The 14,759-nt window shown below is 34.0% G+C and overlaps 1 protein-coding gene across 2 annotated transcripts in view; it reads left to right on the forward strand.

Annotated features, from left to right (window-relative positions):
• The first annotated feature begins 346 nt into the window (after positions 1 to 346).
• Positions 347 to 14,759, forward strand: part of LOC140445013 (uncharacterized) — a 33,753-nt gene continuing 19,340 nt past the window's right edge. Inside the window, exon 1 of one of the 2 annotated variants that reach the window (XM_072536794.1) lies at positions 347 to 513. In XM_072536794.1, coding sequence (XP_072392895.1) covers positions 502 to 513 — 12 coding nt within the window. In that variant the 5' untranslated portion in view covers positions 347 to 501. The remainder of the gene's footprint in view (positions 514 to 14,759) is intronic. The other variant, XM_072536793.1, reaches the window with a different exon arrangement.

The following is a 14,759-nucleotide window of genomic DNA, read 5'->3' on the forward strand; positions in this document are numbered from 1 at the left end:
ATACTGTTATTATCATATTGTCCTTAATAATATTATCTCTTGTATAATTGGAGCTTGCGATAAAGCTGTATATTTTAAATTTTAATTTAATTAGGTCTCTTTACATTTGAAAAAATGTGCATTTTTTAACACAATCATCATCAACACGATTTTATGACCTAAAACAATTTTAAGAGACATTATCTATTTTCAAAGAAATTAATCTGCCCTTTTAAATAACGCCAATGGCTATTTATTTAAGTAACGCCAATGGTTAATTATTATTTATAAGAATCAAAAATAAGTGGACTCCCAAAAATTACTAGTTTTTACTGTTAACGTCAGATAAACTTATATGGGCAATTTCTTATTTGAGAATCAGTTAATGAACCTTTTAGTCACCGGTACTCTAATTTTTTCCTCATTTAATATCATTTAGTTCAAATTGGTATATAAATCGAAATATAAATACCTTATAGATATTTTACTCCAGAGTTATCTGTTTATCATTCAGTAACCATCATGAAGACTTTGGTATGTATAGACAAGCTTAACAGTGATTGAAAATACCTAAAACATTATATTTTTAATATTTATTGTATTTTATCCCATAAAACACGGACTTAAATGTTAGATTTAGATTTTTTTCATAAACAATATACTTCTGTAACATCTCCATCTTGATTTTTAATCATTCTGTTATGTTTTTAGATAGCTATTGTAACTTGTTTTAATTTTTTTAAGTCAAATTCAATAATATGCCAGTATTAATAATTTTTTATTATCTGTTTTGATCAAACACTTATGATTTAAATCGTTGCTTAATGGTTTTTCCTATTTTGTTTTTGTGTTTTTTTCTGTTTACCGATATTAATCTATTCAAATTTAAGATTAGATATTTATATATATATATATATATATATATATATATATATATATATATATATATATATATATATGTATATATATATATATATATATATATATATATATATATATATATATATAATAACGGATTTATTACGGCTGTCGCCGCTTCTCCGCCCCCAATTTCCATCTTTTTCTGTCATATGCAGTTGCCTCTTCTAAGTCTCTTGCCGCCATTGCTTCATCAATATCGTTGCGCCAACTTCTCCGTGGTCGTCCTCTCTTTCTTCTTTCAGGAGGGATCCATTCCAGTACTCTCCTAGGCCATCTGTACTCTGGCATTCTTTTAACATGTCCGAACCAGATTAATTGTTTTCTTTCTATGTCATCATTGATATTTCTCTCCATTTTCATTTCGTTTCTTATTTGTTCGTTTCTAACTCTCTCCAGTTTTAATCTACCGCAGCTTAGTCTCAGATAATCCATTTCTGTCGTCATAAGTTTGTTTCTATTAGCTTTGGTGACGTCCCATACTTCCGAACCGTAAAGTGTAATACTTTGGACTATACTACCGTAAATGTGTTTTTTGGTTTCTCGTCGAATTGTTTTTTGCCAGAGAAGAGAGTTTAAGGCACGGGTCGCTGTTCTGCCCTTGTTTATTCTTTCCCTGATTTCATCTGCGCTATTTCCCTTCTTGTTGAAAATGACCCCCAAATATTTGCAGGATTGCACGCCTTTGATTTTGTCGTCTTCCAAGACTAGGTCACATATTTCATCTGTTCCCACTGAGAGATATTCACATTTTGTCATATTCATGTTTAGACCTGCCACCTCATATTCTTCTTGTAGTTTTCTTACCATATAGCTTAGATCGTAGCTGTCTTCGGCAATTACTACCTGGTCATCCGCAAAGAAAAGTGTATATAGCTTGTTTTCTTCCACCGTTATTCCCATGTTTCTACATTTTTTTACCCATTTCACTAAGGATCTGTCCAAATAGATTTTAAATAAGGTGGGTGACAGACAGCAGCCTTGTCTTAGTCCTTTTGTTGTTTGAAAAGGAGAGGTGATTTCTTGTCCCATTTTAATTCTAGCAAAGTTTTGTTCGTAATATTTTTGAGTGGCGTTAATAAGAATTGGGTTTATTTTCAAGTTACCCATTTCTATCCATAGTTGGGAGATCGGTACACTGTCATATGCTTTTTCCAAATCTAGTAAAGCTATATGAGTTTCTCTATTTCTCTGCACTCGTTTTTCCATTGCAATTTTTAATGTGAAGATATTATCCATAGTGGAGCGTCCGGCCCTAAATCCCGCTTTTTCTTCGGATTGTTTGTCTTTAATATCATTTTCTATCAGGTTTCGTAGTACTTTTGAGTATAGTCGGCCTATAGTAGCAATCACTGCGATCCCTCTATAGTTTTTAGGATCCATCTTTGTGCCTTTCTGGTGTATTGGAGAGATATACGATTGTCTCCATTCTTCTGGAACTTCTTCTCCGTTTAAGCATCTTTCGAATAATTTTCGGATCATCTCAAACAGTTTTGATGATCCATACCTAATCAACTCTGGATGTATTCCGCCTGGGCCTGGAGATTTTTTTAATTTCATTCCCTTAACTGCTTCATTCACTTGTTCTATTGATATTTCGATTCTTCCTTCTACTTCCACTTCTCATTTGTCTGTTTAAACCTTTCTCTTCTCTCTGTTAATAAGTTCTCAAAATGCTCTACCCATGTGTTCTTTGGTATTCTATTTATTATGACTTGGTTTTTTGTCGTTGTTCTCATTGTTTTTATAGTTCTCCAGGCTTCAGAGCTCTTTGTCCCTCCTATATGGTTGTCTAGGTAATGGCATTTTTGTTTCCATGTACTATTTTTCTTTTTAACCACTTCTCGTTTGACTTCTTTATTCAAGTTTTTATATTGTAGATTAGATATTTACCGTTTTTAAATCTAAGACTTTTCACTTTTGTGTTATTTCGCTTTTTCCTTTTAATTACTGTTTGAATTAACGAATTTTAAGTTTATAATAATATTCTTTAGATAAATATTTTTTATCTGTGTGAAAAGTTTTAAAAATTGATAAATCACTGATGAATTCTTAATAAAATCTTCGGTAGCCAACAAATTTCCGGTGTTCCGTTTACTCTTCTGTTTTTATACTAATTTATTTATTTATTATTCAAAATTATAAAGTAGCAACAAATATGGATTCTTTATTAATCGCTTAAGCACCAGCAACATAAACAATATAAACCTGTATGAAAAAAGTTTACTGGAAAGTGTTTTTCTCTAATTTTAGAATAATTATTAATGGGTGCATTTTGTATTTTGCATATAGAGCTGGATTTAGGCATTAGATACCTTTTAAAAACTTTTTGACTTATTTTTCATTTTTCTCATTGCTTCCCATAGTTGTTTCTTGGGCACGCTATCATATGCTTTCTTTAAGTCGATAAAGGTCATAATATGTGTTTCAACATATTTTTCTTTGTTCTTTTCTATCACTTCTCTCTCATGATGAATATAATCTGGCTTTTCGGAATCCGGCTTTTGCTTCGCCATAAAGATTCATGTGTTGTTCTGTTTTTTCTTTTATTACCGTGGAAAAGATTCTTGATATTGAAGGCATTATCAATAAACATTTCAGATACTTAATTTTTATTCTATAAAGATTTAAACTTTTTGCTTAAGTTTCTGTACTCTCCTTTTTTCTTATTTTTTTCTAGCACCTTTCAGTATCTTCTACTATCGCTACATTAGCTTACATTAAGCACCAGACAATGTTACTTTTGTAGTTTCTCTGTTTTTCTATACAATAATAATATTAAAAGTAAATAAGAACGAAGCACTGATCATTGATGCCATCCTTCTTTAACATAAATTTTATTTGTTCCTCACACATCTACTACAGCACCAGTTGTCAACTTTTGGTGAAATAGTCTGTTATTATTTTTGTCTCAGATACATCTAATCTGATTAGAATATGGATTTTGTTTTTTCTTTTTTGACGGTATATTTGTTTTTTTATATATCTTCGTTTTACCATCCCTGTTGTTAAGTTAAATGTATAGATTTTGCTGCTACTACTTTCTTTTTATTTATGGCGACCTAATAGTTTTCAAACTTTGCGCCTGACATATTTTTCCACCATATATTTTTCTCTTCTTTTTTATTTTTACTTGAAATTCGTTTGTCCACTACCTAGCCTCCTTATTTTCTCAAGTTTTTTCAAGTATTGCAATTAAAGTAATTCTAATATTACTAGACATGTACTTCTTTTTTTGTCAGGAATTAATCTATGGAGATTGCCGAGAAGCCGATATGCCGAGTGTTTATGATTCAAAAATATACCAAAGTGTGAAATATGTGTAACACTTTGTAAAGTTATATACATCCTGTATACCGAATGACTCTCAGAAGGATTTACATTTTTAAAGAGTTTATCCTGATTTCTAGGTCTTGATCAAAATATTCATCCTCCTCCTCGTAAGTGCCTTTTCTGTTGAGGTTGGCGATCAATATGGCAAATTTCTTTCTGTTCTGGGCTTGATGAGTTAATTCATTTCCTATTGTGTGGGTCCAATCTCTGATTTTTCGTAGCCAAGATTTTTTTCTTTCGTCCTGTGCCCCTTTTACCTTCAATCTTGCCTTCTAATATTACCTGGAGCTGCTCAAATTCCCTATGGCTCATTATGTATCCCAAATATGACGTCTGTCTAATTTTGATAGTATTGACCAGATGAGGGCGTGTGTTCATTGCTCTCAGTACTTCTTCATTCGTAGTTCTGCTGGTCCAGCTTATTCTTAGCATTCGGCGGTACATCCACATTTTAAATGAATTTAATTTGTTGACGTCATACTGTTTTAATGTCCAGGTCTCACAGCCATATAGTAATAGAGACCACTCATAACAGTTTAGTGTTCTTAATCTTATTGAGACTGATAGCTTGGGGTTACAGAACATTTTACGCATATTCATGAAACCAGATCTTTCTATTTCAGTGCGTCTTCTAATTTCTTTTGAGTAGTCTAGTTAACTATTTAGTTCTCTGCCCAGGTAAATGAAGCTTTGAGAACTCTGAAGGGTGATACCATTTATTTTTATATTAGGTATAACTTGTTCATGGGGGTTTTTGTGGAATACCAGAATTTTGGTTTTGGAAAAGTTAATGTCTAAGCCCAGCCTATGACTTTCTTTTAATAATATGTTCATCAATATTTTTAGTTTGTCTTCTATTTCTGCTAATACTACGGTGTCATCGGCATATCTTATATTGTTAATAATGATTCCATTGGCTCTGGCACCTTCAGGGCGATCTTTAGGAGAAGCTTTAATTATATGTTCGGCATATACATTAAATAATAGGGGGGATAAAATGCACCATTTCCGTTCTCTGTTCGAACGCATCCTGTGTGGTTCCAATATATTACTTATGATAGCTATGTCGTGTCCGTCTAAGCCTACTTCTTTTAGCACCTCAATCAATTTTCCATGTTTGATGCGGTCGAAGACCTTTCTATAATCGACAAAGCGCACATACAGCCGTTTTTGAACCTCAAGATACCTTTCTGCCATCAGTGTTAATCCCATAATTGCTTCTCTAGTGCCTGTACCCTTTCTAAAACCACATTGGGAACGACTCAGGTATTCTTCACACTTATTGTGAATTTGGTTATAAATTATTCGCATAAAAATCTTAGCGGCATGACTTATTAGGGATAAAGTTCGACGGTCTTCACATTTCCTTGCTTTTCGTTTTTTAGGAAGAGCTATATATGTGGATGTTTATGAAAATATTCATCGATCAAGTCTTATTTTTAAATCTAAAATATTTTTTTTAACTGATCACTAGTTACTTCAAGCCTTCTTAACTGACTGCAATTATAATTTTTCCAGCAGAATATTTTAAATTGTCTATTAATGTACAATTAACTAACTGCTGTATAAAAAACTAACATAACCTAAAAATATTCGGCAATTTCAAGTGTTTTGGTATACAATCTTAGAAGTAGAAGAACATATTTCACAGAACATAGCCTTGACTGACTTCTTAAGCTTTTGTTGCTACAGCTTCTGTTACAGTTTATTAAAGCTTAAGTTTGGCTACTCAATATCCAAAGAGGGTTCTTAAGACATTAGGTTTGGGAGTCTGTATGTTAGTATCAAATAATGGAAGCTTCAATTTGTTCAATGATTAAAGTGTGTTTACTTAGCCAAATTTGTTTTCTCGAAAAGTTATTTACTTTTATGCTGATTTTGTGTGAACTAAAAGCCATAGTGGCCTATTAAGTATCGGAGATTATTGCGATAGTTTTTCTCTGATACTTCCGATCAAAGTAAAGTAAAATAAACTAAAAAATATGTTCCACTTTCAATTATCATCAACCTGTATACGTCCACTGGTGGACTTAGGAGTGGCTCAGTTCCTTCCATCTTTACTCAACAATACGTTTTATCCATGGGTTATATAATAGTCTATTTCATTTAGACGACTTAATTTTTTTTATAGCGTTTGTTCTTTTTACTTTACCACGTATTTGGAATTCGGTCTCTCATAAAGGTACTGAAGATCTGGTGCCTTATAACCCTCTGAGACAGGCGAATCTTGTTCAATATCTTTTTCGTGATTGTTAATGTTTCCGCTTTTCTCTGAGTATAGGTAACACACACTGGTTAGGCTCGATTTAAATACATAGTTTAATTACCAAATGATGCCCAGCTAATCTTATGAGACGTGGGAGCTCACATATCTGATTATCTCTACCCAACCGAATTTCGTGTTCTAAGTACTTATACGATGCAGTTTTTTCAATATTTTTCCATTAACAGCATTATTACTATTTAACACCAGATTAGTCATTATTCGCGTTTTGTTCATGTTAATGTTCAATGCGACCTACAAGGAAGCGTCATATAATTTTTCTAACATTAATATTGCTACATCCATAGAATAGCTTTGGAGAGATGATGTCTCCTTGCCGTACTCCTTGCTGTATACAGAATTTATTTGTTTCTTATTCAGGCAGTCTAACGCTGGGCGTGGCATTTTGGTATATACATATATTTGATTATGTTCCTGTAGTGATGGTCAATGGGTTTAAGATTTTCTGCTGGCTTATGGCATCTAATGCTTTTTGTTGCCAATGGTTTGTTGTATTCTGCAGACTTCTCTTTCACCTTCTTTCATGATGAAAGTAAGTGGTCGTTAATGCTTTATCCCGATCTAAATTAAGCTTGTTCTCTAGGCCGATAGAAGTCTTATTTAACCTTTAGTCTTTTTTTGATGTTTTTTTTGTGAAAACTTTATATATTATGTGTGATAGCAACCTGATAGATTTTTAGATCTGTTCTCTCTGTCTGTATTTGTAGAGTAGGGAGGGCGAGCTAAGTTTTACAGCACTTAGGCCACAATTGACCCATTGTGCATCCTCCCAGGGAGCTGTCACCCTTAGCTCATTGTCCATCCTGCCATTTCTAGGAAGGTGGACAAGTCACCAGGAGACATCTCCCTTATGTGGGCAGGTGTGGGCTAGGACTCGCCAAACGCGTACTCTCGTATTAACGATAACTCTGGGCATTCACATAGGACATGCTCTATAGTTTCGTCTTCTCGTTCACACTTCCTACATAGAGGTGTGTCTGCTAGCCCCAGTGTGTGGAGGTGTTTGCTTAGTTAACAATGACCAGTTAAAAAACCAACTGCCAAAGGTAGATTTTTCCTGCTTATTCCCAAGTACTTCTTTAATGTTGACTCTTCAAGCTTACTTAGTGTTACCCTGGCAAGTTTACATCCTTTCCCTTTTTCCCATCTTTTTACGGTTTTCGTATGGGAGTGACATTTAACAATTTTCGCGATTGTTGTAGTTGACCAACCAAAAAGATCCCGAGGTCCTAAGAGTCTTAGGCCTGCCGCCTACCTAGATAAAATTGGTCAGCAATGCGGTTACCTTTATTCCTATTGTGTCCTTTAACCCAACTCAGAATGATGGTATTACCATCCGAAGCTTGAGTTAGTGACTCGTGACACTCCATTACTAAACCTGATGTGACACGTGGTCTATTCAAGGTTAGTAGCGCTTGTCTGCTATCTGTGCAGATCATTATAGTTTTCCCTGCTATACCTTTTTGGGTTATCTCTTTTGCGGCTATGGAGATACCAGTCAGTTCTGTCTGAACTACGCTGGCATTTTTGCCCATACCCCACTTTATTCTTAGGTTCAGTGATCTGGAGTATATTCCGCATCCTAGGCCTTCTTTCATTTTGGAGCCATCGGTCTATATGCAATAGGCATTTGCCACGTTTGTCTCCATACACTGTCTTGTTTTAATTTTGTAGGGTTTGTTAAAGACAAACTTTGGTTCAATTGAGTCGCAGCCTACCTGTAGCAGTGGCAACGCATCTAGCTCTCCCCGCCAGAAACGAGTTCTCAATTGTCCCATTCACACATCAAGATTTGCATCAGCTAAGCACAGTCGCATCATTGTCACTAGCGCCACCTCTTTGACATATATATCTAGAGGCGTGATGCCAATGATCAACTCCATTGCAGCATTTGGTGTTGTTTTCATGGCACCTGTTATATTTATGCAAGCCATCCGCTGAATATGGTTTTTAGATCTGTTATGTCTTATTCTAGTGTAATGAAACAATGGCTGCATTGTTTTATTAAGAAGTGGTTTTGCCTTAATAGATAAATTCTGTGAAAATTTTTCCATGAATTAATTCTGATCCTGGGTTTGTGATTTTTGGTAGGAGCTGATCTTTTCTTTCGTCGATTCTCTCATACATTTCGCTATAAAAGGATTTAACAACCTCAAGAGTTATATCCGTAGTAATGTTTCCATCTTTGTTTTTGTTCCGTACATATTTTGTTGCCTATACTGTTTGTATTTCGCCTCCAAACTTTTAAAATTTTGTTTTCTTAATCTAGTTTAGTTATTTCTCTTGTATTGTTTTCTCTTCGATGGATGTCTTTATTTAATTTCTTTATTGTTGTGCAGTTTGACCCGTATTTTTCCGACGTAACGACGGTCGGGCAGCACTCCCTTTTCGTTTCTTTGTGCGTTCGTTCGAAGTGTCTTCGTTATTCCATTATTTGCTTTTTCTATATCTTCTATTTTATTTTCTAAGTCTAGTATATATCTGGTTTGGTTTATCTTTATACAGGTCATTTTTTATGGAAGAATTCATTTTTTGTTCGTGTTTATAAGATCATCTTGTTTCTTTCCAATTTGACATTTTCAACAGTTTCAGTAGTCAGAGATAATTTCACTTCACTCCACAATTTTACCACCTTCAATAGTTAGAGATAATTTTAATTTAATTTTTTAATTATTGACTAGTAGCTCATTCAGCTTTTAAAAGTGAGCTGGTCACATACCTAAAGAGAAAGGTATTTGATCAGTGCGTCCTCCCAGTCTTGACGTACGGAGCAAAAACACTTACCTTAACAAAAGCAGCGACTACCAAACTGAGAGTCACGCAGAGAAGAATGGAGCGGTCCATGTTAGGAATAACTCTGCGAGACAGAATAACCAACGAAGACATCAGGAGAAGAACCGGAGTGACTGACATCATTGAGAAGATAGCCAGACTAAACTGGAGATAGGCAGGCCACATAGCCAGAATGACAGATGGGCGATGGACAAAGAGGTTATTGGAATGGAGGCCAAGGCAAGACAAGAGAAGCGTCGGTCGACCACCTACAAGATGGACTGACGATTTAAGAAGACTCAATAAAAACTGGATGAGAGCGGCGCAAGATAGACGGGGTTGGAAACATGAGGAAGAGGCCTATGTTCAGCAGTGGACTCTTGAGGCTGGATGATGATAAAGCTCATTCAGGCGGTATGGATTCGAATTTTTGGTAGCGTTGATAAAATATGGGCGTGTTCAGAGGATTAGATCGTATATCGCAGTCGGAAATTTTACCGGACATGTTCAAATTTATAATATTTGATTTTGTCACTGCAAACCGTGTGACGTGATTCGATACAAAATTCTAAACAAACACCAATGGCCCTTGTATTTAGGTACTCCTCGTCACACGATTCAAATTTTGTCGAACTAGTCGAATAACAAAAAAAACGTTCGTAGATTGTAACAACGGAATTTTTTAATTAGTGGTTTACTATCTCTGGCGTAGTATAATAAGTAGGATATACAGTGATGAGTGTCTTACCACCCGGCTTTTTAACGTAAGAGATAGAAAACACAGTTACCTTGTGAAATAAAAAGAGATGAAACTCGTAGAGGTGAGAAATAATCGGAAAAACCTATAATTTATATTACATTACATTACCACTAACGATAGCCTCACATCTTTAGACGTTAGATTCGAGCTAAATCACCTCGGTCATAATTATTATGAGTAACGTCGAATGTGTGACGTATTTCCATTTTTTAATTTCGCATAAAGTAAAAACTGATTGACCACAATAAAGCAAAAATGTGTAGTGATTATTTAATCTAAAGTTTTAAATTATTAACCAAGAATAATTTCTACTATGATTTAAGGAGTTTCATACACTCTTGTCACGGAATAATTATAAATCCTTCGTGGATTAGTGGTAAGAATTTCACATTGCGATACAAACATCGCAGACGATTAGAGTTCAAAACCCACATGTGGTTTTCTTTTTTTTTTTTTTAATAATTTGAAATTATGCAAAGATCGTTTCGAACAAAAACTAAAGTTAAAGCAAAAAATCTTATTGACAAAATAGTATCGTCGTACTTTCGAAAATAAAGTAAAAACTTTTAAAGAATGTTTAAATAAGTAAAAATTCTACAAAAATAAAAAAATATCCGTGGCCACTAATCAATCGATTAGGAAAAGTCGCACTGAGATATTCACTGACGATGCGAGAATTATGTGCAGGACAACCATCGTGTTGAAATCATATGGAATCGAAAGGTATTGGTAAATTACAAAGGGCTGGGACAATTTCATTTTGCAGAAGTTCCAAGTATTTCCGCCCAGTCAACATACCGTCTAAAAAAATGGACCAATGACATGATTCCCTATTATGCCTCCCCAAACATTTACTTTTCGAAGACGCTGGGTACGAGCGACATAAATCTGACGAGGATTTCCTCGAGATCAATACCTAGCATTGATTGAATTGTAACGGCCATGCAATGAAAACGTATATTCATCGGTGAACAAAACGTTCTCTAAAAAATGTTCATCTTGATGTGACATTTCCATTGCAGTTTGACAAAATTCTAAACGTCTATATTGATCCCCAGGGAATTGTTCGTTGGATTTATGAAGTTTATAGGGACGGTATCGATGTCTTTACAAAATTTCACTTACTCTAAATCCTGGAATTCCACATTGTTCTCCGAGACGAGGTGTTGATTGGGTAGGATTTTGCTCAATACTTGCACAAATCAAAGTGTCCCTTAGTTTCCAATCTGGATTTACCTCCCTTCGTCTACGAACTCCTCTTGGATCGAACACGGATCCATAAGTAAAAAAATTACGTATAATAGACTGAATTGTTGATCGTGCTGGAGCCGGCCTATTTGGAAACATATTTACAAATTGTTGTCTAATCATGTTGTCTGATAATCCATTTACATGCCAGACAACAATTTGCACTTTTTCCTCGACCGTTAAAATCCTTTTCACGAATTGTTTTTTCAATAAAAAGTTTCTGTTTACCGTAAAAAACACTTCTCGATGTGTTATTATTTGATAACTTGGCTTATTTGAAGGCTTGATGATTTGGTTAGCTATAAAGCAGGTAGCTGTTCGCGCGCATCCATTCCAATGTCGTCAATTGTTTTGAAAATCATTACCTGTACAGAGGAATTGATATTAACACTGAGAATTTAGTGATGGATTTGACATTAAACAGTCTTCAATGGATTATTTTCCATTCACAACTGAAGACTGTAAAACTGGAATTGAATTTGAAATATTTTGTATTTCTATTTTATAACATTGAAATAAGAATAAATTATAAATAATGAGTTTTTCGAAAACTTGTTACCTAATATGTATCATATTTTCTATTATTTTTGATTGAGTAAAACAAAAATTTTACCCTTGGTGTGAATTGAATTCCAGTCTTCTTATCGATAGACAACGTCTCTAACTATTACACCAATTCTAGATACAATAATTGTTTTCGGACTGATCATACCTATTTAGTTTAGTCAAATATTTCAGTTGAGTTATTTTTATTATTTAATAAACTTAAAGATTTATAATTTAAAATCGCTACTAATTAATGTTTTTTACTATAATAAGTCTTAATATATTTAATCATTTATTCTAACATCAGAATTTATTAAAATAAAATATTTTCGAGGTCATTCGTATAATTATGACTGAAGTCAAATAGACACGTCTAATAACTAGCCTTATCTCGAACTATCTCACAACTTAATCTGTCTTCTATCCTTTCCGCTATTTTGCCGGGTGGTAAGACACTCATCACTGTATATAAAGTGTAGTGTAGTAAAGTAAATTTTCCCAGATATCCCCAATACTTTTTACCTATTTCGTCGTTTTCGGCGTTTTAGATACCAATCTTTAAAAGTTCATAAACTTATGTAGGTAACATAAGGCTTTAAAATTTTTTCAAAAAATAGGACAAAATAAAAACTTTACTTAAATTTGTTGATAGATCTTTGTATTTATTAGATGCATTATTACAATATGATTAACCAATTCCTACTTTTTGTACACATTTATCTTATAAACGTAGTTTTCCGCTTCATTAAAATAATAAATATATTATAATGATGCGAGTTATTTCAACACTGACTACTCGGATGCGCATTAGAGCATTTCTAGAAAAAGTAATGACTTTAACAAATGTGTTTCTTACATTTTGGTATGAATCATTTCATTAAGAATTAATGATACTATAATGAATGTTGCTTGATATATTAAGAAAAATATTAAATGCTGGTTACTAAAAACAAAATAAATGGATTTGAAGTGGGTATATAGGAATATGAATATTATTTTCTAGAACTAATGACGTTGGTTGATGGTTAAAATAAATAAAAATAAAAAACAGTTGTATTATATTACTTGACTGGTATTCTAATTTAAGTCTATTTTGTTCTATACCATTTTTAATATATTGACCTATTGGAATCACTATTCTCCTTACCTTTACCTCTATACAGACTAAAGTTTACTAACTACATTTTGTAAGATGTTTCTATCTAACGTGGTATAAATATAAATGACATACATAGACGTATCTTGCCTAGTCTTCTTTTCCCAGGTCTTCTTTGGTCTTCCCTTGTACTTCCTAAAGATTTTATTATTCTTTTGGGGTAGGTACTGAACATTCTCAAATGATTATACTGATGCATTTAATTATTTTTTCTTATTGAGTATTCTATCTTGTAGACCTAAATGGGTCCTTGTTTGTCTTATAAGACTCTTCATTTTCGCCATCTTTCCGAGTTTTACTGCCTTCATGGTTATTTAAATTTTTCGGCCGCACAAAAGTCATGATCTTTGAAGACCATGCGATTAACGTGCCATACTCCAATAATTCGTAAAGTATTGACTGCAATTTCAATGCTTGCTGCTCTCCCATAAGCTTCAGAAATCAAGCCAACTACGTCAAGTTATTTAACACATAATCCACGGTTAGAACGAAGCCACTTTTCTACTGATTGGGTGTAGTAGCCATTGAAAGGATTAAAGAATAATATATTCAAAGGCTGCACGCGATGGGTCGTATGACCAGGCAATTGTAGCATTATTACACCATGCTCTTTAGCACGTAGAATTGCTACAAGATTCTTAGAATGCGTTGTATGCTAGTACCAAAAGAAATTTTTTTTCTACTGTTGAGGGTACAGAAGAAAAAGAGATCACTAGTCATGTAGCCTGATTCTGATATCTCAACCATACTCCCTGGTGGGACACCAACCTTCAAATCATTGTTCATTTGCGTACTCTTAAATACAAACATAGGTGAAACGTAAATTCCCAAAGCACCCGCACAGCAAAAAACTGTCGTGTTAACGTCACGTTTTTCAGTGGACACTGACCCAACTGGCCTTTTACCTTTTTGTGCGAGAAGCTTTTGGCATTTGTTCTGCATAGTGCTGACACCTATTTCGTCAACATTAAATATGCGAGTTGTATTAATATTATTATCATCAACAATTCTTCCCAAAAGGTCTAAAAAGACGTAAACATTCCTTTCATTGAATCCTTTTGCACGCATCATGTCATTATGTCAATATAGCATTATAAAGAGCTTTGAAAGCATAAAACCACTTCTTTCCTGCCATTTGAGATTCTTTATTAAAATAATGTGGTATTTGATTTCTCTCGACGATTTGAAATGCAAGCCGTGTAACATTATTAATCATCAGGCCAAACATCAACGTCTTCAGTTTTAAAATTTGATCAACTAGCTCCTGTTCCACTCCTGTTGGTACTACACTACCTCGGCCAAAAGCCTACGTTTCTTTATTTGCCCCGATATTAATCCCCTAAAGGTGACGGAGCAAAGTAGGCTTAGGGACTCTATACTACCTGCAGTATTCATTTAATCCCATGTCTCCATTACAAAATGTTTGAAGAGTCCGGCTTATGTCGTCCACATTCCAAGTCCCATATTTTCCTTTGGGCATCTACAATACACAAGAACGGTCTGTGTTATTTATTTATTTATTTATTTTTAAAAATAAGTAGGTCTTAAATACTAAATGGCATCTAAAATTGTACCAGTACAATATAGGCAACTCGGCGGGGTACAATATGGGAAACTTGCACTTTATATAAACTACGATTCCTAACCTAAAAATGGTCAGGCAAAGCAGAACTGTGATAGATATTACCCAATAAAGGAAGAAGAAGAACTTTGTGAAACTTCAGCACTCAACTCGGTAGTAACTAGTTCCACTAAAGCGGTGG

Source organism: Diabrotica undecimpunctata, chromosome 7 (genome assembly GCF_040954645.1).
Source record: "Diabrotica undecimpunctata isolate CICGRU chromosome 7, icDiaUnde3, whole genome shotgun sequence".
Lineage (NCBI taxonomy): Eukaryota > Metazoa > Arthropoda > Insecta > Coleoptera > Chrysomelidae > Diabrotica > Diabrotica undecimpunctata.